This window comes from Heptranchias perlo, chromosome 39 (genome assembly GCF_035084215.1).
Source record: "Heptranchias perlo isolate sHepPer1 chromosome 39, sHepPer1.hap1, whole genome shotgun sequence".
In the NCBI taxonomy this organism is placed as follows: Eukaryota; Metazoa; Chordata; class Chondrichthyes; order Hexanchiformes; family Hexanchidae; genus Heptranchias; species Heptranchias perlo.
The window spans coordinates 2,237,948-2,262,494 of NC_090363.1; the positions used below are offsets into that span (position 1 = coordinate 2,237,948).

The 24,547-nt window shown below is 49.6% G+C and overlaps 1 protein-coding gene across 1 annotated transcript in view; it reads left to right on the plus strand.

Moving 5' to 3' along the window:
• Nucleotides 1–24,547, plus strand: part of LOC137305075 (complement factor B-like) — a 47,309-nt gene that overhangs the window by 8,487 nt on the left and 14,275 nt on the right. The window contains exons 5-13 of the mRNA XM_067973852.1: nucleotides 1,278–1,379; nucleotides 4,493–4,626; nucleotides 7,908–8,055; nucleotides 10,655–10,786; nucleotides 13,443–13,532; nucleotides 16,523–16,660; nucleotides 17,592–17,689; nucleotides 19,023–19,137; nucleotides 21,550–21,703. Of these exons, the coding sequence (XP_067829953.1) occupies nucleotides 1,278–1,379; nucleotides 4,493–4,626; nucleotides 7,908–8,055; nucleotides 10,655–10,786; nucleotides 13,443–13,532; nucleotides 16,523–16,660; nucleotides 17,592–17,689; nucleotides 19,023–19,137; nucleotides 21,550–21,703 (1,111 nt within the window). The remainder of the gene's footprint in view (nucleotides 1–1,277; nucleotides 1,380–4,492; nucleotides 4,627–7,907; nucleotides 8,056–10,654; nucleotides 10,787–13,442; nucleotides 13,533–16,522; nucleotides 16,661–17,591; nucleotides 17,690–19,022; nucleotides 19,138–21,549; nucleotides 21,704–24,547) is intronic.

A 24,547-nucleotide genomic window follows, 5' to 3' on the forward strand; every position in this document is an offset into this window, starting at 1 on the left:
TGGATTGCTCTTGCAAAGATCCGGCACAGGCTCGATGGGCCGAATGGCTTCCTTCTGTGCTGTAACTGTTCTATGAATGTCAGCCTGGATTATAGGGGCAACTTTGGAGGCTCCATTCCCAGCCAGAGGCCTCATCAGAGGTGAGCATGGGTTGGGGAAGAGACACTATGATATGTGAGGGCTCTCTGTGACCTGCACTGGCAAAAGATCTTGCATTTCTATAATGCCATTCACGACCTCAGGACATCCCAAAGCACTTTGCAGCCAATGAAGTACTTTTGAAGTGTAGCCACTGTTGTCATGTCGGGAAATGCTGCAGGAAATTTGCGCACAGCAAGCTCCCATGAACAGTAATGTCATAATGACCAGATAATCTGTTTTGCGGGGTTGATACTGGCCCAGGATATCGGGTAGAACTCCCCTTCCCTTCGAAATAGTGCAGTGGGATCTTTAACCTCCACCCGAGAGGGCAGACGGGGCCTTGGTTTAACGTCTCAACCAAAAGACCAGACCTCCGACAGCGCAGCACTCCCTCAGTACTGCCTCTCCGACAGTGCAGTGCTCCCTCAGTACTGGCCCTCCGACAGTGCGGCGCTCCCTCAGTACTGACCCTCCGACAGTGCGGCGCTCCCTCAGTACTGACCCTCCGACAGTGCGGCGCTCCCTCAGTACTGACCCTCCGACAGTGCAGCGCTCCCTCAGTACTGACCCTCCGACAGTGCAGCGCTCCCTCAGTACTGACCCTCCGACAGTGCAGCGCTCCCTCAGTACTGACCCTCCGACAGTGCAGCGCTCCCTCAGTACTGACCCTCCGACAGTGCGGCGCTCCCTCAGTACTGCACTGGGAGCATCAGCCTAGATTTAGTGCTCAAGTCTCTGGAGTGGGGCCTGGACCCATGAGCTTCTGACTGAGAGGCGAGAGTGCTTCCCCCCCTGAGCCGGCCTACACGCTGCAAAGCCGTGCAAAATTAGCTCTCGTGTGTTCACGTCTGGGAGGGGGGTGGAGTGGAGGGGGGTGTCTCAGAACACAGCCTTCTCACTCGCAGGTGAGAGAGCATCACCAGGCTGACACAACACAATAATCCAGTTTGTAAGCTGCCGGTTAGCTCAGAGTTTCTGCGAACTCCATGATAAGTGTGATTAGGAACGGGGATTCAGGAAGGGGGAAATCTCACTCCATTCAGAGAAATTGAGGAATGTCAATGACGTCGGCCTGAACTGTCCCAATTTTGGATCTGCGCAAAGTGACTAAACCAGGAACTTCCCTCCCTCCATAGATAAAAGCTCCTTTGACACCCCGGAGGAAGTAGCATCATCCTTCACTGCATCGTTCACCAATATGTTGGGCATGACTCAAACAGTGGGACCAAACAAGCCAGGTACGCCTTTCGCCTTCCTCCCCTGAAATGTTAACAAACCCTTGTGTACTGCCTCCTTTGTTCCATCATCTTATTGACAAGAAACATTCAGGGACAGGACAAGGCCATTAGGAACCCCCCCCCACCCAAAAAAAAAATGCATCATTTATTCACAGGTCGTGCTCACCTTCTTCTCCAGTAAACCCGCCCGATGGGCTCTCGATCCCACTTACACTGCCCGCTTCAACAGTCTTCCCTGCTTATTCTACAAACTGTTCGACTTTGGTAAAGGGCCACCATAGCAGACCAATGTGTCGAATTAGGGCTACCAGCTCTGGTTGGGCGTATTCCTGGATGTTTCATCACATGACCTCCCTCCTCGTACCGCCCCGCCCCCACGCTCCCGCCATTGGTCCACCCACTGGGCGCACTGCCTTCTCCCACCAATTGTAAAGCGAACAGACTCTTTGTTGCCCAATTGGATTAATCTTGACCGTCAGTCAAACAGTCTTTTCCCCCCACCCTCACCCCCCATCTCCAATATTTTTACAACTAATAAAATGAAAATGTTCAAAAGAAAATGAAAAAAACCCCCCAAAGTTCTGTTTAATTCCTTCCTGATGTTCCTCCTACGTTGCTCGTAGCAGTGTCCTAGAGATTAATCTTCAATTCCTGGAGACTCCAGGACAATCCCAGAGAGTTGGCTATCCTAATGAAGAGGCACAGGTGGGCTGGTGCAGTCCGTAGGAATGGTTCCTAATCCCACATCCTCGCTCCAATGATCAAACTCTGACGTTTTATTCGATCCAAATTATACCACAAACGCCTATAGAAATAGTGAACATCAAGCTCGTAGGAACAGGACGAGGCCATTCAGCCCCTCGAGCCTGTTCCGCCATTTAATTAGATCATGGCTGATCTGTATCTTAACTCCATTTACCCGCCTTGGTTCCATATCCCATAATACCCTTTACCCAACAAAAATCCATCAATCTCAGTTTTGAATTTTTCAATTGACCCCCAGTCTCAACAACTTTTTGGGGGAGAGAGTTCCAGATTCCCACTCCCCTTTGTGTGAAGAAGTGCTTCCTGACATCACCCCTGAACGGCCCGGCTCTAATTTTAAGGTTATGCCCCCTTGTTCTGGACTCTCCCACCAGAGGAAATAGTTTCTCTCTATCCACCCTATCAAATCCTTTAATCATCTTAAACACCTCAATCAGATCACCCCTTAATCTTCTATACTCGAGGGAATACAAGCCCAGTCTGTGCAACCTGTCCTCGTAATTTAACCCTTTTAGCCCCGGTATCATTCTGGTGAATCTGCGCTGCACCCACTCCAGGGCCAATCTATCCTTCCTGAGGTGCGGTGACCAGAACTGAACGCAGTCTCCAGATGTGGTCTAACCAGAGCTCTGTACAGCTGGAACATAACTTCCTCCCCTTTGTATTCCAGCCCTCTAGAGATAAAGGCCAACATTCCATTGGCCTTTTACATTATTTTTTTGTACTGGCTTTTAGTGATTTCTGTACATGGACCCCTAAATCTCTCTGCTCCTCCACAGTTCCGAGCTTCCCATCATTAAGAAACTATTCTGATCTGTATTTCTCGGGTCCAAAGTGGATGGCCTCACACTTCCCCACATTGAACTCCATCTGCCACAGTTTTGCCCACTCACTTAACGTAGAAACATAGAAAACAGGAGCAAGAGTTGGCCATTCGGCCCTTCGGGCCTGCTCTGCCATTGAAAATGATCATGGCTGATCGTCTAACTCAGTACCCTGTTCCCGCTTTTTCCCCATATCCCTTGATCCCTTTAGCATTAAGAAATATATCCATCTCCTTCTTGAATACTTAATCTATCAATGTTCCTTTGCAACTTTCTGCTCCCATCTACACTAATAACTTTGTTCTCATTTTCAGTCTATTTTCACTTTTATTTTCATTTTTGCCTGAACCCTCCCCCCTCCCCCCACCCCTTTATTGGTTTTAAATCCTTTTTTACAGTGTAGTTTAGATGACTGGGGAGCGGGCGGGGGGGGGGAGTTAGACTGAACATGACCTCAAGCTATGACCTCGCGTTATGAGGGGGTCACAGGGTCAAACCGACATGGGGCGAATCTTAGGATCGACATCAGAAAGTTTTTCTCGCAGAGAGTGATCGATAAACGGGGCAGGTAGCGTGGGTCGGTGACGGCAAAAAAGCCCCCGAGCTATTGAAGCAATTGTCGGGTGTTGCGATGGGAGGGGTGTGGCTGGACTCGTAAGTGTGGCCTGGACGGACGAGCCAAGACTGGCTGAATACCTTGTGACCTTTCACCCCGGCAGCGGGGATCAAATCCGAGGCCCCGATTGGTCGGATGAAAAGCCGCCTGCGTTTGCCGGCTGTGAAGGTCCCGCGTGCAATGAATTTATTCGCCTTAAATCCAACGTCCCAATGGTCGCCAACTCTTGTTGGACGTGTCCTTGGAGGTTTCATCACCTGACCTCCCACCTCCAAACGGCCAGTCCAACAGTTCCCCCCCCCCCCCCCGTCGCCAATATTTCTCTATTTAATAAACAAAAGTGTTCAAAGAAAATGAAAGAAAAAAAACACATTTGTTTTAATGCTCAAAATGATTCCCGCCCTCACCCGGGTTTTGCTGGTAGCAGTGTCCAGGAGATTAATCTCTAATTCCTGAAGACTCCAGGACAACCCTGGAGGGTTGGCAACATCTGGCCTGGGCCCACCGCATAAAATGTCCTCCAACTTGGCGCTACAGCTGACAGTCTAGCCCCCATCTCGGAGAAAGCACTGGGAAATGGCGGAGAGGTGCGGCGGGGCGAACTTTCACCGTTACCGCCGGGCGGGACGTCGGGCGGCAGCGGATCGGCCGAGGAAACGAAAATCCGATGTTGGTGGGGGGTGGGGAGGTGTAAAATGGCGGCATGTGCGGTGGTGACCGGGCGATGCTCCTCTGAGGTTAACACTGGGGCGGTGTAGATGGAGCTTTGCACTGCACCAAACTCGTGCTGCACCTGCTCCCGGGGAGTGCTTGATGCTCGAAATGGGAAAATGTTTCGTGGTGTTCGCCTTTGCTGAGTGAAAATATAATTCATGTCACCCCAGCTTTAACCATGTCTTCCTCGGTAGTATCTGTCGCCCGCAAGTTTTTTCTGGGTAAGGATGCACCACTTCACATCTACATTCTTCTGGATGCTTCCCAAAGCGTTGGTGAACTGCAATTCAATGAAGCCAAGAAAGTCACGATCAACCTGATCGATAAGGTAATGGAAAGCCCTCGGATATCAGTGCAGTGAAACAAAAGCCTGTTCTAGAGAAAAGAGTCTCAGCCTGTTCAGCCTTTCCTGATAAGGATATCCTCTCAGTTCTGGATATCCTCTCGTCCTTGTGAATCTTATTTGCACCCTCTCCAGTGCCTCTGTATCCTTTCTATAATATGGAGATCAGAACTGTGCACAATACTCCAAGTGCGGTCTAACCGAGGTTCTATACAAGTTTAACATAACTTTTCTGCTTTTCAATTCTAGCCCTCTACAAATGAACCCCAGTGCTTGGTTTGCCTATTTTTATGGCCTTATTAACCTGCGTCGCTCCTTTTAGTGATTTGTGTGTCTGTACCCCATGATCCCTCTGCTCCCCTACCTCATTTAGACTCTTATTATCCCAGCAGTATGTGGCCCCCATATTCTTCCTACCAAAATGCACCGCCTCATACTGATCTATATTGGCCGACAATACAAAAGCCGGGCTGCGTTTGGTCCAAGTTAATCAGGTCATTGCCTGATCAGGTAAGGTTCATGTCAACAGAAAATTGGACTTACGGTTAATCATAGCAACTAAGACCAGAAACCTGTGCTTATCTAAACTTATTGGGCGCATTCTCACTGCAGAAGAGAAGGTTGAGAGTTGATATGATTGCTGTTTTTCGGATTTTAAATGAGATAATATTGACCATGACAAGCTGTTTTCTCTTGTCCAGGACACGGCCTGCGCTTGAAGGGGGGTCAATTTAAAACGAATCTGTGGAAACAATATCTCAGTGAGAGAGTGGTCAATCTGTGGAGCAGGCTCCCTGGGCTGGGGTTGTTTTTTTTTTGGAACAGAGGAGGCTGAGGGGAGATTTAATTGAGGTGTACAGAATTATGAGGGGCCTGGATAGAGTGGATAGGAAGAACCTATTTCCCTTAGCAGAGGGGTCAATAACCAGGGGGCATAGATTTAAAGCAATTGGTAGAAGGATTAGAGGGGAGCTGAGGAAAAATGTTTTCACCCAGAGGGTGGTGGGGGTCTGGAACTCACTGCCTGAGAGGGTGGGAGAGGCAGAAACCCTCAACTCATTTAAAAAGTACCTGGATGTGCACCTGAAGTGCCGTAACCGACAGGGCTACAGACCAAGTGCTGGAAAGTGGGATCAGGCCGGGTGGCTCATTTTCGGCCGGCACAGACACGATGGGCTGAACGGCCTCCTTCTGTGCAGTGAATTTTCTATGATTCTAAGATTCTGGGGAGACATTGGAAGCAGTTAGTGTGGATTCATTCAAAAACAAATTAGATTTCTTTCACAAAGTAACATTTTGGGCTACAGTATATGAGTAATTTGAGACGTGACGTGTGGTGAGTGAAACATGCGTGGGAGGGTCTGGTGACTTTGGACCTCTGGTTCCCAAAGCTCTCCCCCACTGGGGGTTTTCCTCGCCTCATGTCTGGGTCTGTTGTAGACTCATTGAGATAGAGATTGATTGCTGTGATTAGTCAACAATTCCATTATCGTTGTTCCATGCGATCACCAGGATGGGAGAAGGTGAACCAGATGGACCCTGGTCTGTTTTTGTCCACAATTCCAATGTTCCTATGAGTGAACTGGGATTACTATTGAAGATACTGACACTTAGTTTAACCATTTGACCTCCATGCGCATTTACAGCCCCTATCGCTCGTAGTGGACGTGTTGGTGTTAACGCGATTTGCCCATTACACGCGGGGGATGGGGAAACGGAGGAGTGCAGATGGTGTCAGCACTTGGCCCAAAATTACAATCAATGTACAGCACAGAAACAGGCCATTCGGCCCAACAGGTCCATGCCTGTGTTTATGCTCCATGTGAGCCTCCTCCCTCCCTACTTCATCTCATCCTATTAATATATCCTTCTATTCCCTTCTCCCTCATGTGTTTATCTGGTTTTCCATGAAATAAATCTACGCTATTCGCCTCCACTACTCCTTGTGGGAGCGAGTTCCACATTCTCACCACTCTCTGGGTGAAGAAGTTTCTCCTGAATTCCCTATTGGATTTATTAGTCACTATCTTATACTTATGGCCCCTAGTTCTGGTCTCCCCCACAAGTGGAAACATCTTCTCCACATCTACCCTATTAAACCCTTTCATAATCTTGAAGACCTCTGTCAGGTCACCCCTCAGCCTTCTCTTTTCTAGAGAAAAGAGCCCCAGCCTGTTCAATCTTTCCTGATCGGTATAACCTCTCATTTCTGTTTTCATCCTAATAAATCTCTTTTGCGCCTTCTCCAATGCCTCTGTATCCTTTTTAAGGTGTGGAGACCAGAAACTGTTCACCGAACTCCCAAGTGTGGTCTAACCAAGGTTCTATACAAGTTTAACATAACTTCTCCGCTTTTCAATTCTACCCCTCTAGAAATGAACCCCAGTGCTTGATTTGCCTTTTTTATGGCCTTATTAACCTGCGTTGCTACTTTGTGAGTTTTGTATCTGTACCCCATAATCCCTCTGTTCCTCTACCCAGTTTAGATTCTTATTTTCCAAGCAGTATGTGGCCTCCTTATTCTTCCTCCCAAAATGTACCACCTCACACTTATCTATATTGAAATTCATTTGCCAATTACACGCCCATTCTGCAAGTTTATTAATGTCCTCTTGCGTTTTGATGCATTCTTCCTTTGTATTAACCACATCCCCCAATTTGGTGTCGTCCGCAAATAAGTATCACTTCTTAATACAGAGTATGTCAGTCTATTGAGTGCAGGCCCCTGGGTGCAGGTCCTATCTCAAGTCTCGAACGTGAGATTCTTGAGCTACTTACTAGGGAAGTGCAGCTGAGGGAGTTTCCCATTATCTTCCTCATGGTTTTTCTTTGAAGTATCTTCTCCTATGTGCCCTGCAACCAAGGTTAAAGAGACTCACCTACCCTTTACAATGAGGGGGTGGGGTGGGAGCGGTCGCTCCCCGAATCCATCAGACGCAGGTACCCCTGCTGGACATGAGTCCAGTATCGAGACCCGGTGCTCTGGTCGCCGTTCCCTGGAGTGGGGCTCGAACCCAACCCTTCTGACTCAGAGGCGGGAATATCACCCCTGAGCCAGTGGTCACTCTGTCCAGACTCGAGTGTCCCCTCGGGATGTCAATCCGGCATTTAGAGACCCTGTTCTAGTCTCCACTCGCCGGGCTTGTTTGGAGTGGAGCTCGAGCCTTTCATCTTCTGACTATAGAGTAGGTGTACGATTGTTAATATTGTTAATATTCACTTGGCTAACATCCCCTGGACTTTGAATTATTTTTTTTGCCTCCTAGATTGCAAGTTTTGACGTCAGACCAAGGTTTGGGATTATAACGTATGCATCACAGCCAATAGTGTTGGCTGATATCAGCAATGAAGGGAGTTCGGATCCTGATCTGATTATTGATTTGTTAAATAATTCTGAGAAATCTAAGTTTTCAGGTGAGCTACGTTTTGAAGGGTTGGGGCACGAATGGCAGCCCATTGATGGCCTCATATCAGTTATCATTGTGAAGCTATTTGTGGGTGAATTTCCTCAGGGCTTTTGGCAGCGGCGGTGGTTTGAAATTGAAGAGCCCGGGGAGCTTAGAGAAAGGGTCAGGGTCAGGAGCCACTCACAATAAGAGGAGGGAGAACTTTCAGCCCACTGAAAATCCAGCACCACTGTGGGTGAGAAGGGAATCCAAAGGCCAGTTATCTGGTTACTCAACCGGCAGGGGAGAAACTACTTGTACCCCTGTGTAACGCTTTAATACCAGAACTGAGAGGATATCTTTATCAGGAAAGGCTGAACAGGCTGGGGCTCTTTTCTCTAGGAAAGAGAAGGCTGAGGGGTGACCTTATCCAGGTCTTTAAGATTATGAAAGGGTTCGATAGGGTAGATGTAGAGAAGATGGTTCCACTTGTGGGGAAGACCAGAACTAGAAGCCATAAATATAAAATAGTCACTAATAAATCCAACAGGGAATTCAGGAGAAACTTCTTTACCCAGAGAGTGGTGAGAATGTGGAACTCGCTCCCACAAGGAGTAGTTGAGGCGAATAGTGGAGATACATTTAAGGGGAAGCTGGATAAACACATGAGGGAGAAAGGAATAGAAGGATATGCTGATAGGGTGAGATGAAGTCGGGAGGGAGGAGGCTCGTGTGGAGCATAAATGCTGGCATGGACCTGTTGGGCCGAATGGCCTGTTTCTGTGCCGTAGACTCGATGTAACGCAGTAGCTTCTTGACACGGTCCTGTGACCCATGTCCGCCAACATTGACCAGCCTCTCGCTCCCTGGGACCTCTGTTCCTCCACCCCACATACGTTGTACAAGTGCATCGTAAAATATACGCCTGGCTTGCAATATTCCCCCCCTTCTCCATCATGTTAAAATAAGCGTTGCCGTTCAGCAGGACGGACCAGTCCCATGCGTGAGATCTTCCCCCCACCGTCAGCTGTGCAGTTTTTAATAGAGTGCTTTCATTGTCGCAATGCATGCTGTGACAGCCTGGCTTCCATTGCTGTCTCTCACTCTGGTGAGTTTTGGACTTGCTCTGCACTCGTCCTTCAGCGAGTGTGGTTCTGGTTTCTTCTCCTCCTCTCCCCACTCCCCCAGCGTTTGGAGTTCTGAGGTTGAACTAATCATATTCTCCGTTGTGCAGAGTCCAGGGAGGCAGCGGGGAAAGATGCGAGGGAGAATTCGATAGAATTGAGGTGGTTGGCGATTGAGGGGTGCAGTTTGTTTTCGGGGCAGGCCAGGTGCAGTCCTGTATTTCCTTTAGGCTCCTACGTGTAGCAAGTTAAAGGTGTCAACCCAGAGCATTTTACGTAGAATTACATAGAATTTCCGGCACGGAAACAGGCCATTCGGCCCAACTGGTCTATGCTGGTGTTTATGCTCCACACGAGCCTCCTCCCTCCCTACTTTATCACACCCAATCAGCATATCCTTCTATTCCTTTCTCGCTCGTGTTGATCCAGCTTCCCCTTAAATGCATCTCTGTTATTCGCCTCAACCACTCCTTGTGGGAGCGAGTTCCACATTCTCACCACTCTCTGGGGAAAGAAGTTTCTCCTCAGTTCCCTATTTCTTCAAATTGAACATGGCAGTTGGAGAAGGGGGAGACAGATTGAAACCAGCAAACGGCCAACTTGGCATTGGGGTCAGGAAGTCCTTCACACAAGGCCCCCCGATTTTAACCTAACCGGCCCGGCAAGAATGGGGCATGCGCAGGGTCAGACGCCCACCTTATTCTTCATTGGATTTCACTCTTCATTGTAGGGAGACCAATGCACGGAGTGGTGGAGACAAAAAGCCTGGAATCACTCAAGAAGCAGTCCGGATACTGCGATGGGGCAAATGTGGGCTCTAAGATGGGCAAATGGCCTTCCTTAACCATATCCATCTTAAGATCTAAAGATCTGCCTCACCTGCTTTATGTAAAGCTCTGGTTAGACCCCCATCTGGAGACTGGGTTCAGTTCGGGTCACCTCAGGAAGGATATATTGGCCTTGGAGGGGGTGCAGGGCAGATTCACCAGAATGATACCGGGGCTAAAAGGGTTAAATTACGAGGACAGGTTGCACAGACTGGGCTTGTATTCCCTCGAGGATTGAAGATTAAGGGGTGATCTGATTGAGGTGTTTAAGATGATTAAAGGATTTGATAGGGTAGATAGAGAGAAACTATTTCCTCTGGTGGGGGGAGTCCAGAACAAGGGGGCAGAACCTTAAAATTAGAGCCGGGCCGTTCAGGGGTGATGTCGGGAAGCATTTCTTCACACAAAGGGGAGTGGGAATCTGGAACTCTCTCCCCCAAAAAGCTGTTGAGGCTGGGGGTCAATTGAAAAATTTGAAACAGAGATTGATAGATTTTTGTTTGGCAAAGGTTATAGAACCAAGGTGGGTAGATGGAGTTCAGGTACAGATCAGCCATGATCTAATTGAATGACGGAACAGGCTCGAGGGGCTGAATGGCCTCCTCCTGTCCCTGTGTTCCTATGCCATTTAAAAAAAAATCAAACTCTTGTTTCACTTTTTGTGCTTTGTTTGTAGCCCACGGAGATCAGAGAGGCACCAACATCCATGAAGCATTGAAAGAGGTGCATAAAATGATGGTCTTCTCAAAGACCCAGTTTAAGGCAGACTGGGCTAAAATAAGATTCGTCACGATATTGTTTACTGATGGTGAGCACCCTTTGTTACTGCGGGGTATTTTCGGGAGGGGAGGCGGTTGGGAGGAAGGGTTAATCCTACAGGAGCGTAATTGGACCAGCCGTGCCCTCACTGCAGCTACGACCGCAGGGCAGAGGCTGTGATGATGGGTCAGCTCCCCATCCCCTGCTCAAAGCCTCTCCGTCCCCTGCGAGGCTCAAGTCAGGAGCGTGATGGAACGCTCGCCAGGACAGAGAAGTTCTCTTGATTGGCCGCCCCCCCGCCCCGCCCATGTCACCACAGTCAATATCCACGCCCCAGTATATGACGATCTACAGGACACACTGCGGCAATTCACTGAGGTCACTCCGACGGCACCTCCCTTCCCTGCGACCTCTACCAGCGAGAAGGACCAAGAGCCATCGAGGTCAGCCGTCCAAGTTCCCAGCCAAAGTCACACGCCATCCATCACCAGTCCTTCATTGTTGCCGTGTCGACACCTTGGAATTCCCTACCTAGCACCATCAATATCACGATGCAGCACTTCAAAGGAGAGAGGGGCCATCACCACCTCCTCGAGGGGCAACTAGGGGTTCGGGCAATAAATGCCGGCCCTGCCCGAGAATTCCCGAGAACAAATCCTTAAAAAAAAAAGTATTAGCTGAGAACAGGATTGGCTGTGAAGCCATCCATTGTTGGATAGCCTGCTAATCCTCAATGACAGGGATTATCCTCTTAACCCCTCCCACCACCATCTTAACCCCCCCACCGCCATCTTAACCCCCCCCACCGCCATCTTAACCCCTCCACCGCCATCTTAACTCTCCCACAGCCATCTTAACCCCCCCCACCGCCATCTTAAACCCCCCACCGCCATCTTAAACCCCCCACCGCCATCTTAACCCCCCCACCGCCATCTTAACCCTCCCACCGCCATCTTAACCCCCCCACCGCCATCTTAACCCCCCCACCGCCATCTTAACCCCCCCACCGCCATCTTAACCCCCCCACCGCCATCTTAACCCCCCCACCGCCATCTTAACCCCCCCACCGCCATCTTAACCCCCCCACCGCCATCTTAACCCCCCACCGCCATCTTAACCCCCCCACCGCCATCTTAACCCCCCCACCGCCATCTTAACCCCCCACCGCCATCTTAACCCCCCCACCGCCATCTTAACCCCCCCACCGCCATCTTAACCCCCCCACCGCCATCTCAAACCTCCCACCGCCATCTCAAACCTCCCACCGCCATCTCAAACCCCCCCACCGCCATCTCAACCCCCCCACCGCCATCTCAACCCCCCCACCGCCATCTCAACCCCCCCACCGCCATCTCAACCCCCCCACCGCCATCTCAACCCCCCCACCGCCATCTCAACCCCCCCACCGCCATCTCAACCCCCCCACCGCCATCTCAACCCCCCCACCGCCATCTCAACCCCCCCACCGCCACCATAACCCCCCCACTGCCATCTTAACCCCCCCACCGCCATCTCAAACCTCCCACCGCCATCTCAACACCCCCACCACCACCATAACCCCCCCACTGCCATCTTAACCCCCCCACCACCATCCTAACACCTCCCACCTCCATCCTAACCGCTCCCACCTCCGACCTAACCCCTCCCACCACCATCATAATCACCCCACTGCCATCTTAACCCCCCACCTCCCCCCCACCTGCCATTTTAACCCCTGTTTGCACCATTCCTGCCATGGTTTTTGCACCGTTGTTTTGGACTCTCCACAGCTCTTCTGCTGGAGGTTACAGCGGACAAATGGGAGGCCTCTCCGAGGAATCTAGCTCCCAGAATCTTTAACATCTACAAGAGCCAGAGCCAGAGGCAGGTGGGGCGGGGCGGGGTGGGGTGGTGGGGAGGGGGTGGGGTGGGTGGCGTAGGGGTGGGGGTGGTGGGGGTTTAGCTTAGTCTCAATCAAAGCACAGCACCTCCCAACAATGCAGCACTCCCTCAGTACTGCACCGTAGGGTCAGGCTGGATTATGGATGTGCTCGAGTCCGAGAGCAGGACTTGAACCCGCGACCCCGTGACTCAGAGGCGAGAGCGGTGCCACCTGCAGTTCAAGATCCCGTAGAAATGTTCAAAGAAGAGGTGGGCATTCTCCCGTTGTCCTGGGCAACAGCCCTCCCTCAACCGACACCACCAAAAACAGATTCACTGACCGAATTTGCTGTTTGTGGGATCTTGCTAGAATCATAGAATCCTACAGCACAGAAAGGAGGCCATTCGGCCCGTCGTGCCTGTGCCGGCTCTTTGAAAGAGCTGTCCAATTAGTCCCACTCCCTGTTCCTCTTTCCCCATACCCCTGCAAATTCTTCCTTTTCAAGTATTTATCCAATTCCCTTTTGAAAGTTATTATTGAATCTGCTTCCACCGCCCTTTCAGGCAGTGAATTCCAGATCATCACAACTCACTGCGTAAAAAAAATATATTCTCATCTCCGCCCTGGTTCTTTTGCCAATTAGCTTAAATCTGTGTCCTCTGGTTACCGACCCTCCTGCCAGTGGGAACAGTGCTACACTATGCTTAGAATCAGCTGCTACGTTGGATAACAAGTTAACGCACATCAAATTGATTGATTGGCCATGAAGTGCTTTAAAACATCCTGACAAGGTGCTGCATAAAAGGCGAGTTCTTTGAGTCTTAGACAATTTCTTGCGTTTCAGGAAAATCAAACATGGGAGGCAACCCCAAATGGGCAGCGGATCGAATAAGGCACTTTGTCCTTGCACAGAATAAAACGGACGATTACCTCGGTGAGTAAGAACATAAGAAATAGGAGCAGGAGTAGGCCAATCGGCCCCTCGAGCCTGCTCCGCCATTCAATAAGATCATGGCTGATCTGATCCTAACCTCAAATCTAAATTCATGTCCAATTTCCTGCCCGCTCCCCGTAACCCCTAATTCCCTTTACTTCTAGGAAACTGTCTATTTGTTTTAAATTTATTTAATGATGTAGCTTCCACAGCTTCCTGGGGCAGCAAATTCCACAGACCCACCACCCTCTGAGTGAAGAAGTTTCTCCTCATCTCAGTTTTGAAAGAGCAGCCCCTTATTCTAAGATTATGCCCCCTAGTTCGAGTTTCACCCATCCTTGGGAACATCCTTACCGCATCCACCCGATCAAGCCCCTTCACAATCTTATATGTTTCAATAAGATCGCCTCTCATTCTTCTGAACTCCAATGAGTAGAGTCCCAATCTACTCAACCTCTCCTCATATGTCCGCCCCCTCATCCCCGGGATTAGCCGAGTGAACCTTCTTTGTACTGCCTCGAGAGTGTCACCAGTATCCTCATCAGCTCCTCAGGGGCTGAGATACTTTCTTCCATATATCTGTACGTCGCTGTGCTCTGTAAGAGCCCTCGTATCTTGTCTGCATCGGTCACCAAATTCTGGCTCTTGGGGGCAGCGGGTGACACAGCGAGCGTAGGAATTTCCGGGAATCTGCGGCGGGTTATTGTGCCCTAATTAAAGGGCCGGCTGAATTGTCCCTAATTCAGGAGAAACTTCTTTACCCGGAGAATGTGGAACTCACTGACACGTGGAGTGGTTGAGGCGAATAGCGCAGATGCGTTTAAGGGGAAGCTCGATAAACATACGAGGGAGAAAGGAATAGAAGGGAGGAGGCTCGTGTGGAGCATAAACACCGGCATGGACCCGTTGGGCCGAATGGATAACTGGGGGCGGCCGGAGGGGACAGACATTTTAGGGGGAGGGTCCAGAACGAGGGGGCATAACCTTAAAATTCAGGGGTGATGTCAGGAAGCACTTCTTCGCGCAAAGGGGAGTGGAAATCTGGAACTCTCCCCCCCCAAAAAAGCTGTTGAGGCTGGGGGTCAATTGAAATTTTCAAAATTGTGATTGATAGATTTTTTGTTAGGCGAGGGTGTTAAGGGATACGGAACCAAGGTGGGTAAATGGAGTTAAGATGCAGGTCAGCCGTGATCTCATTGAATGACAGAACAGGCTCGAGGGGCTGAATGGCCTCCTCCTGCTGTGACCTCACAAAGTTCCAATGACGTCATTAATGAGGAGTGGGCCCACAATTCACTCTCCCGTCTCAAAGACGTTGCAGCCATAAAGTAACGAGCAATTCAATCGGTGAGCCCACCTCCCCGCACCGCCGACCGGCCTCCCCGCACCGCCGTCCGGCCTCCCCGCACCGCCGTCCGGCCTCCCCGCACCGCCGTCCGGCCTCCCCGCACCGCCGTCCGGCCTCCCCGCACCGCTTTAAATTTGTCCAAAGGTGGCAATCTTATCTCGGCACTCAGCACCAGGAGGAAGCAGAGGTAAATGTCGGGGGGGGGGCCACACGGCTGAGGCTGAGGGCTGCCTCACCTGTCCGACAATCCCCCCTGACAGGTAGAACCCCTCAGTCCTGGCATCGTCCCTGTGAATCTTTTTTTTTGCAGCTCCCCCAGTCCCTCTGTATCCTTTTTGTAACATGGAGACCAGAACTGTGCACGGTAAGGCCCTCCGAGATCGTCAGGTCGCAGCTCTGGATGATATCTATTACACCCTCATTTTGCTTCTCAGATCTCGCCACTCCCGCTATAGTCAGTGCCTCTGGGCCTCCGCTCGCGGCCCCCCCCGGCCTAGGATAGTGACCGGGCTGGGATTCAGAGCCGTTCCCGGTTCTTTTCTTGCGCTCCAGCTGAAGCAGGCAAAGTAATTGCAACGAGGAGGCAGGCTGACCCCACCTTCAAAACCCAGGGCCCCTCTTGAAGCGCAATTGCTTGTCCTATTAGGCTGCAAATCACGTCGTGCGATATCATCACGCAGAGGCTTAGCCTCCTTGTACTATATACCCTGGTGTCTGCTGTCCCACAGAGGCACTAATCCCTTACGAACATACGAATTAAGAGCAGGAGTAGGCCATTCGGCCCCTCGAGCCTGCTCTGCCATTTGATCAGATCACGGCTGATCTGATTGTGACCTCAACCCTACTTTCCCGTCTACCCACTATAACCTTTGACTCCCGTGTTAATCAGGAATCGATCTAACTCAGCCTTAAAGAATATTCAATGACCCTGCCTCCCCCGCTCTCTGGGGACGGGGAGTTCCACAGATTCACCACCCTCTGAGAGAAAAAAAAAATTTCTCCTCATCTCCGCCTTCAACGGGAGACCCCAGTTCTAGTCTCTCCCGCGAGGGGAAACATCCCCTCAGCATCTACCCCTTCTAGCCCCCCTCGGGATCTTACGTGTTTCAATAAGTTAACCTACCCGTCAGGGAATTGAACTCCGGTTTCACCGCATGACAGGCGGGGATAACCGCCACCAAACTACCGAGGAACGAAGAAAACAATGCTCTCCGTTAAAATAGCGGACAAAGGGATTTCACCGGAACGGGTTGGACGTTCGTACAATAGTGTGACGCAGCATAGTTCTACCTGCTTCCCCTCCCCGTGGAGGAATATCTGGCAGCTGCCGACGGGTGGCCCGATGGAAATGATGGGTTTCCCTATGGGGAGTCGCAGGTACAGACTGTGCTCCGTCACCCCCCCCTGGTACTGTGTTGAGCGCTCTGCCACAATGACTTCTCGACCAACGCCAGTCTGCGATTTTTCCCCCCCCACCCCCCCCCCCTCGCGCCTCGGTGAAGCACTGTGAGACTTTTTTTATTCTAGGTTAAAAGTCCAAATAACCACAGGTTGATGTTCTGATTCAGGGGCCTGCGCGAATATTGTCCATCCTCGATTCAGGTGGTTCGGTATCCACGGCGTACTGCTTGTTCTCTTACAGATATGTACACATTTGGAGTATCCGAGGATGTGGATAAAGGAGAATTGAACTCGCTGTCGTCTCATAAAAATGGGGAAAGACATTATTTCACTGTAAAAAACACCACAGATTTGGTAAAATCTTTCAATGATATATTAGGTATGGATTTCATTTTGTTAAACAGTGTTCCCTTAATTAATGTTCATGGAACAAATTTACACTGACTAGAGTTAGTGTCACTCTCATAGTTAGAACCGGAGGACTGGCAAGCTTTATCGTGGGGAGGGGGACGGTCCCAGTTGCTACAATTTAAAACCATCTTTATATTACACCATTCACCCAACAGTAACACCCGATACCTTCCTTAATAATAAGGAAACTTGGGGGATGAGAGAGGTGATAGTTGAGTATTAATGACTGCTGGTACAGGGATGGTTTAGTACTAGTGACTGTTGGTACAGGGATGGTTTAGTACTAGTGACTGTTGGTACAGGGATGGTTTAGTACTAGTGACTGTTGGTACAGGGATGGTTTAGTACTAGTGACTGTTGGTACAGGGATGGTTTAGTACTAGTGACTTGTTGGTACAGGGATGGTTTAGTACTAGTGACTGCTGGGACAGGGATGGTTTAGTACTAGTGACTGCTGGTACAGGGATGGTTTAGTACTAGTGACTGCTGGGACAGGGATGGTTTAGTACTAGTGACTGTTGGTACAGGGATGGTTTAGTACTAGTGACTGTTGGTACAGGGATGGTTTAGTACTAGTGACTGCTGGTACAGGGATGGTTTAGTACTAGTGACTGCTGGGACAGGGATGGTTTAGTACTAGTGACTGTTGGTACAGGGATGGTTTAGTACTAGTGACTTGTTGGTACAGGGATGGTTTAGTACTAGTGACTTGTTGGTACAGGGATGGTTTAGCACTAGTGACTTGTTGGGTGTTGCTCGTTACTGTAATGTTTCGGTTTGTGTTCACAATTCCAAGTTGTGGCTCCTGCTTTCCTTTCCAAAAGTAATTCTAAAGATCATCGGTAGTGTTGCTTTGGGAATATTATACCAAAACCTGTCGTACCTCCGCCTGTTTGTAGATCTTTCCACAATTGGCAATTTGTGTGGAGTTGCTGATGAAAATCCTACTGCCATTGGATGGAAGAGACACCCCTGGCACGTTGTTATCCGAGTCCCGGTAGGTTTTACACTCGAACGCAGAGACCCCCCTGTGTACCAAGTGTTACCACCATTATTTAATGGCTTCTGTCTTCAGAGAACCAGGCCACTCACTGTGAGTTACAACCCTATCTGTTACAGATTCTCACCTGACATAACACATTCTTATAGATCTCTTTAGTAATGAAACCATACACACCACCAACTTTTGTAAAATGTATTTCACTACGACATACTGTCGTTTATTATTAAAAGTAACTCATGCGAATTGCTTATGACGATGTGTCCAACATCAAGGGTATGTCTGCTTCAGTGGGTATCTGCACCGTGTGTTAGTGTTTAAGGTGCTTAGAGGATTTGAAAGGGTGGATAGAGAGAAACTATTTCCTCTGGTGGGAGAGTCCAGAACGAGGGGGCATAACCTTAAAATTAGAGCCAGGCCGTTCAGGGGTGATGTCAGGAAGCATTTCTTCACACAAAGGGGAGTGGAAATCTGGAACTCTCTCCCCCAAAAAGCTGTTGAGGCCGGGGGTCAATTGAAAGATTTCAAAACTGAGATTAATAGAATTTTGTTGGGTAAGGGTATTAAGGGACATGGAACCAAGGCGGGTAAATGGAGTTAAGATACAGATCAGCCATGATCTGATTGAATAGTGGAACAGGCTCGAGGGGCTGAATGGCCTCCTCCTGTTCCTCTGTTCCTAGGAGCACGTATCAGGAAATTGCACGCTCCCCAGCGTCTAATTTTCTGTCCGTTCCTGGGTCGGAGGTCCTGTCTCTCAGGTGGGATATTAAAGCCGAGGACCCATCTGCCTCTTTAGTAAAAGATCCTATAGGGGTATTGGAAGGACAGTAGAGGAGTTCTCCCCGGTGTCCTGGGCCAATAATCATCCCCAAACCAACATCACCTAAACCAGATCAACTGGTCATACATCTCATTGCTGTTTGTGGGATCTTGCTGTGCACAAAATAGACCTGCCACGTTTCCTACATTACACCGGTGACTTATGCTTTTAAGGAAATTCATTGGCTATGAGACGCTTTGGGACATCCTGAGGACGTGAAAGGCGCTATATAAATGCAAGTTCTTTTTACTGACCCAGTGCCCCTACGATGATTACTTCTCCGAACTGCCCTACACACCCCGACTGTAATGGTATCAGCGCTCTCTCCTCCTCTTAACTCGTTCTTCCCCTGCACCGTGAGGTTGTGTTCGCTCCTTGTCCTCCCTCACCCCTCCCCTTCCTCCTCCGCTCTCTCCGCCTTCTCGCTGGCCGGCTCCCTACCTACCCCTTGGCCTTCCCCAGGGCATGGAGGACACAGTAACGAGCGCAGCTTCCTTCTCCCCACAGGGAATCGGCTCGTGCAGTGGATCCATTGTGTCGCAGAGGTATGTGCTGACAGCTGCTCACTGCCTAAAAGAGGTGCATTCGAGGTCTGACATCCAAAATATCATGGTGGAAGTCGGTAAGGCTTCATTTTCCAATTCTCTTGCGGTCCAACAAATACAGGAAAAGCCAGGTGACGAGGGGGGCCCCATGCCCCTTAAGGGAGCCCACAACACTTCTTGCCAATTCCTTACATTACCTCCAGGGCAGGGACTTGAAAGGGGAGTGGGACCGATAGGACAGCTCTGCCAAAGAGCCGGCACGGGCACGATGGGCCAAATGGCCTACTCCTGTGTTGCATGACTAAGGGTGAAATCGGCCTTGGGCGGAAGCGGGAGACGGGCGATAACAAATTGGCCGGCCTTTTTCACACCCCCGTTCCGCTGCAGACAGGAATATCGGCAGGGTGTAAAACGGGGCGGCTGGCTCCCCATCTCCGGCCTCGAGCTCCTGCCAGTTTCACCCCCGTTGAGTTCACTTTCGTGGTTAACCATGGTGGCGTTGGGACCTTTAACCTCTGGTAAACCGCTAGGCTGCCACACCCTTTGATCAACACGAACGATCGTGACGTCCCACAAAAACGGTTCAGCCTAAGCTGACTGGCTCCATTTCAGAGCAGTTAAGGAAATATTTGCCCAGGAATGGGACTGTAGTTACAGGGAGATCGACTGACTCCATGGGATCCCATGGCAACTCCACTGTTGGGGCTCTGAGGGTCAAGTTCCCTGTGAGGGGGGGGAGCAAGGTCAGCGTTGAATAACGGAGACATGAGAATGGAGGAATGTTCTGGGTCTTGCCTTTGACGATCACCCAACAGGGGTGTTTCAGGTCTCTTAGGAGATTGAATGAGGAACATAAGAAGATAAAGGTGCAGGAAAGACTAGACTGCCCAATGGGGCTGCTCACAACTTGGTGTGGTAGAATCCATGATAGGGTAGATTGTAGACATGGGCTTTATGGGAGAAGTGAGGAGAAATGGCCTTTTCTAATTTTGTCGTTGTAAACTGGATAATCATCCAAGTGACCAGATATTCCTGCTGGGGAAGTGGAACACTGTAGTATCAGTTATCAAGAAGTCCCAGGACAGGTAAAGCGCGACCAAATACAGAGCAAACCCTTCTGCCCCTCTATTCTGCCCCAACGATATGTTTGAGCCTCAACTTCAGGAAGTGTCCCCCTTACCAGTACACTCTCACCTCTGAGTCAGAAGGTTGTGGGTTCAAGTCCCACTCAAAACCTAGGCTGACACTCCCAGTGCAGCACTGAGGGAGTGCTGCACTGTCGGAGGTGCCGCCTTTCCTTTGAGGCGTTAAACCGAGGCCCCGTCTGCCCCTCTCAGGTGGATGTTAAAGATCCCACGGCCACTATTTCGAAGAAGAGCAGGGGGAGTTCTCCCCGGTGTCCTGGCCAATATTTATCCCTCAACCAACATCACTACAAAAGACTATATGGCCATCGCCACATATTTGTGGGATCTTGCTGTGCGCAAATTGGCTGCCGCGTTTCCCTACATTACAACAGTGACTACACTTCAAAAAGTACTTCATTGGTTGTAAAGCATTTTGGGATGTCTGAGGTTATGAAAGGCGCTATATAAATGCAAGTCTTTCTGTTTTACCAGTGTAAATATGTCACACCAACCACCTTGCAACACATTCACCAGTAGCTGGATTAACCCCTTATATCCACAGGGGAGATTTTCATCCCATCGACTTTGGCCGTGTTTGAGCCCAGCGGACGCTGAAGGGTAGGTTTTATGAACTCAGGCGCAGAGGTCAAGAGGCTCCAGGAAATTCTTTAAGACCGACCCTCTGACCACCACCATGCATGATTTCCTGATAGACGCTACCAGTGGGGATAAGCTCAGTGCTGAGGACGTCAGTCCCACCAACAGCAACAACGATTACAACAACCTGCATTTATAGAGCGCCTTTAATGTAGATACAAAGCCCCCCTCACCTCTCTTTAACCTCCCACCTTTCACTTTTAGCACATTCTCAGCCTAGAAGGTGCTTTACAGCAAGGGGAGAGAGAGTAAAACAAAATAGGATGAAGGAACGGCCAATGAGTCATGCCCAGAGAACGAGGAAGGAAGCCCCAAGACGTGGTCAAAAAGATGGTTTTTAAGATGGGGAGACGAGGCGAGGAGTTTAGGAATGGAGTTGCCTTATTTTAGAAGTGATATACACAACAACAACGGCTACTTGCTCGTCGTAAAAATGTCCCAAGGCGCTTCACAGGAGCGACTATCAGGCAAAATTTGACACTGAGCCACGTAGACATATTAGGACAGGTGACCAAAAGCTTGGTCAAAGAGGTAGGTTTTAAGGAGCGTCTTAAAGGAGGAGAGAGAGAGGCGGAGAGGTTTAGGGAGGGAATTCCAGAGCTTAGGGCCCAGGCGGCTGAAGGCACGGCCGCCAATGGTGGAGCGATGCGCAAGATCCCTTCAGTTTAATGAGTGCCGTCTCTTTCTCCTGATCTACTTACACAGGTGACAAACACACTGCTTACCGAGTAAAGGATATTTACCAAAATCCAAAGTACAACCTGGTGGGAAAGCAGGCTGCGAATATCAGCCAGTTTTATGACTACGATGCAGCTTTGATTGAGTTGAAGAAAGAATTACATTTTTCAGCGACAGTCAGGTAACCGTGCCTTCGCTCGACAGGGTAAATTAACAAGATCGCAAGATGATTGCTTGCGAGGAAGGTCATCTCCGGACATCCAACCAGAGGGAGACCTTCCCCCAATGCAGCCTCCAGTTGATTATTGAACCAGTACCTGGAGTAATAATGCAGGGTTCTCTCCTCCACCGCTCCAACTGGGAGTCCATTCCAGATGTTAGTCACTCTTTGCGTGAAATCCTTCTTGTTATCAGTTCAAGGTTGGCCTTTAACCACTTTGACCCTGTGACCCCTTTCCCTGTTCATGCAATGGACTTTGAAATGATTTTCCCCATTTATTTTTTTTCCATTCCCCTTTGGGAACATAGGAACAGGAGTAGGCCATTCAGCCCCTCGTGCCTGCTCCGCCATTTGGATGAGATCATGGCTGATCTGTGATCTAACTCCATATACCTGCCTTTGGCCCATATCCCTTAATACCTTTGGTTGCCAAAAAGCTATCTCTCTCACATTTAAATTTAGCAATTGAGCTAGCATCAATTGCCGTTTGCGGAAGAGAGTTCCAAACTTCTACCACCCTTTGTGTGTAGAAATGTTTTCTAATCTCACTCCTGAAAGGTCTGGCTCTAATTTTTAGACTGTGCCCCCGACTCCTAGAATCCCCAACCAGCGGAAATAGTTTCTCTCTATCCACCCTATCCGTTCCCCTTAATATCTTATAAACTTCGATCAGATCACCCCTTAACCTTCGAAACTCTAGAGAATACAACCCCAATTTGTGTAATCTCTCCTCGTAACTTAACCCTTGAAGTCCGGGTATCATTCCCCTATCTTATATCCCTTTATAAGGTCGCCTCTCAGACATGAGCAGATTGAAAAGATCGAGTTTCTCCAGTCTTTTCCTGATAACTCAGACCCCCCCCCCAACCTGACACTTGGGGTCAGCGTCTTGCCTCCTCCCCACATCGCCTTCAGTGTTTCAACGTCTCCCTTGGGCCTCGATGACCAGAACTGGACTTGGTGCTCAAGATGGGGTCCGACCAGTGCCCCCACCCCCACTGACTGGTACCTTACTGTTCCAGTAACCCCGTGCTCTCAGTAAGGAATCTCACTGGACGGGAGAGTGGGTTAGAGTTACAACTGCAACATTATAGCACCAATCCTGCAAATCATGCTGCTGTCAATCGACGTGACTCAGTGCAAGAGTGGGATCGCTGAGTAAACTGTTCCATAAGATCTACCACGTTCAGATTATTTAACGGCTGCATTTATCCTGAGGCTCCAGTGTCATGGATCGATGGTGCACAGCATGATTCCTTATAGTCCACTTAGCATTCAGTGTGAACACAGCCTGGTGTGATTCAGGACTAGTGTGAATAGGGCTTAGTGTGATTCAGGACTAGTGTGAATAGGGCTTAGTGTGATTCAGGACTAGTGTGAATAGGGACGAGTGTGATTCAGGACTAGTGTGAATAGGGACTAGTGTGATTCAGGACTAGTGTGAATAGGGACTAGTGTGATTCAGGACTAGTGTGAATAGGGACTAGTGTGATTCAGGACTAGTGTGAATAGGGCCCGGTGTGATTCAGGACTAGTGTGAATAGGGCTTAGTGTGATTCAGGACTAGTGTGAATAGGGCCCGGTGTGATTCAGGACTAGTGTGAATAGGGACTAGTGTGATTCAGGACTAGTGTGAATAGGGCCCGGTGTGATTCAGGACTAGTGTGAATAGGGACTAGTGTGATTCAGGACTAGTGTGAATAGGGACTAGTGTGATTCAGGACTAGTGTGAATAGGGCTTAGTGTGATTCAGGACTAGTGTGATTCAGGACTAGTGTGAATAGGGACTAATGTGATTCAGGACTAGGGTGAATAGGGACTAGTGTGATTCAGGACTAGTGTGAATAGGGCCCGGTGTGATTCAGGACTAGTGTGAATAGGGACTGGTGTGATTCAGGACTAGTGTGAATAGGGACTAGTGTGATTCAGGACTAGTGTGAATAGGGCCCGGTGTGATTCAGGACTAGTGTGAATAGGGCCCGGTGTGATTCAGGACTAGTGTGAATAGGGACTAGTGTGATTCAGGACTAGGGTGAATAGGGACTAGTGTGAATAGGGCCCGGTGTGATTCAGGACTAGTGTGAATAGGGACTAGTGTGATTCAGGACTAGTGTGAATAGGGACTAGTGTGATTCAGGACTAGTGTGAATAGGGCTTAGTGTGATTCAGGACTAGTGTGAATAGGACCTGGTGTGATTCAGGACTAGTGTGAATAGGGACTAGTGTGATTCAGGACTAGTGTGAATAGGGCTTAGTGTGATTCAGAACTAGTGTGAATAGGACCTGGTGTGATTCAGGACTAGTGTGAATAGGACCCGGTGTGATTCAGGACTAGTGTGATTCAGGACTAGTGTGAATCAGGACTAGTGTGAATAGGGACTAGTGTGATTCAGGACCAGTGTGAATAGGACCCGGTGTGATTCAGGACTAGTGTGAATAGGGACTAGTGTGATTCAGGACTAGTGTGAATAGGACCTGGTGTGATTCAGGACTAGTGTGAATAGGGCCCGGTGTGATTCAGGACTAGTGTGATTCAGGACTAGTGTGAATAGGACCTGATGTGATTCAGGACTAGTGTGAATCGGGCCCGGTGTGATTCAGGACTAGTGTGAATAGGACCCGGTGTGATTCAGGACTAGTGTGAATAGGGCCCGGTGTGATTCGGGACTAGTGTGAATAGGGACGAGTGTGAATCAGGACTAGTGTGAATAGGGCCCGTTGTGATTCAGGACTAGTGTGAATAGGGACTAGTGTGAATCAGGACTAGTGTGAATAGGGCCCGGTGTGATTCGGGACTAGTGTGAA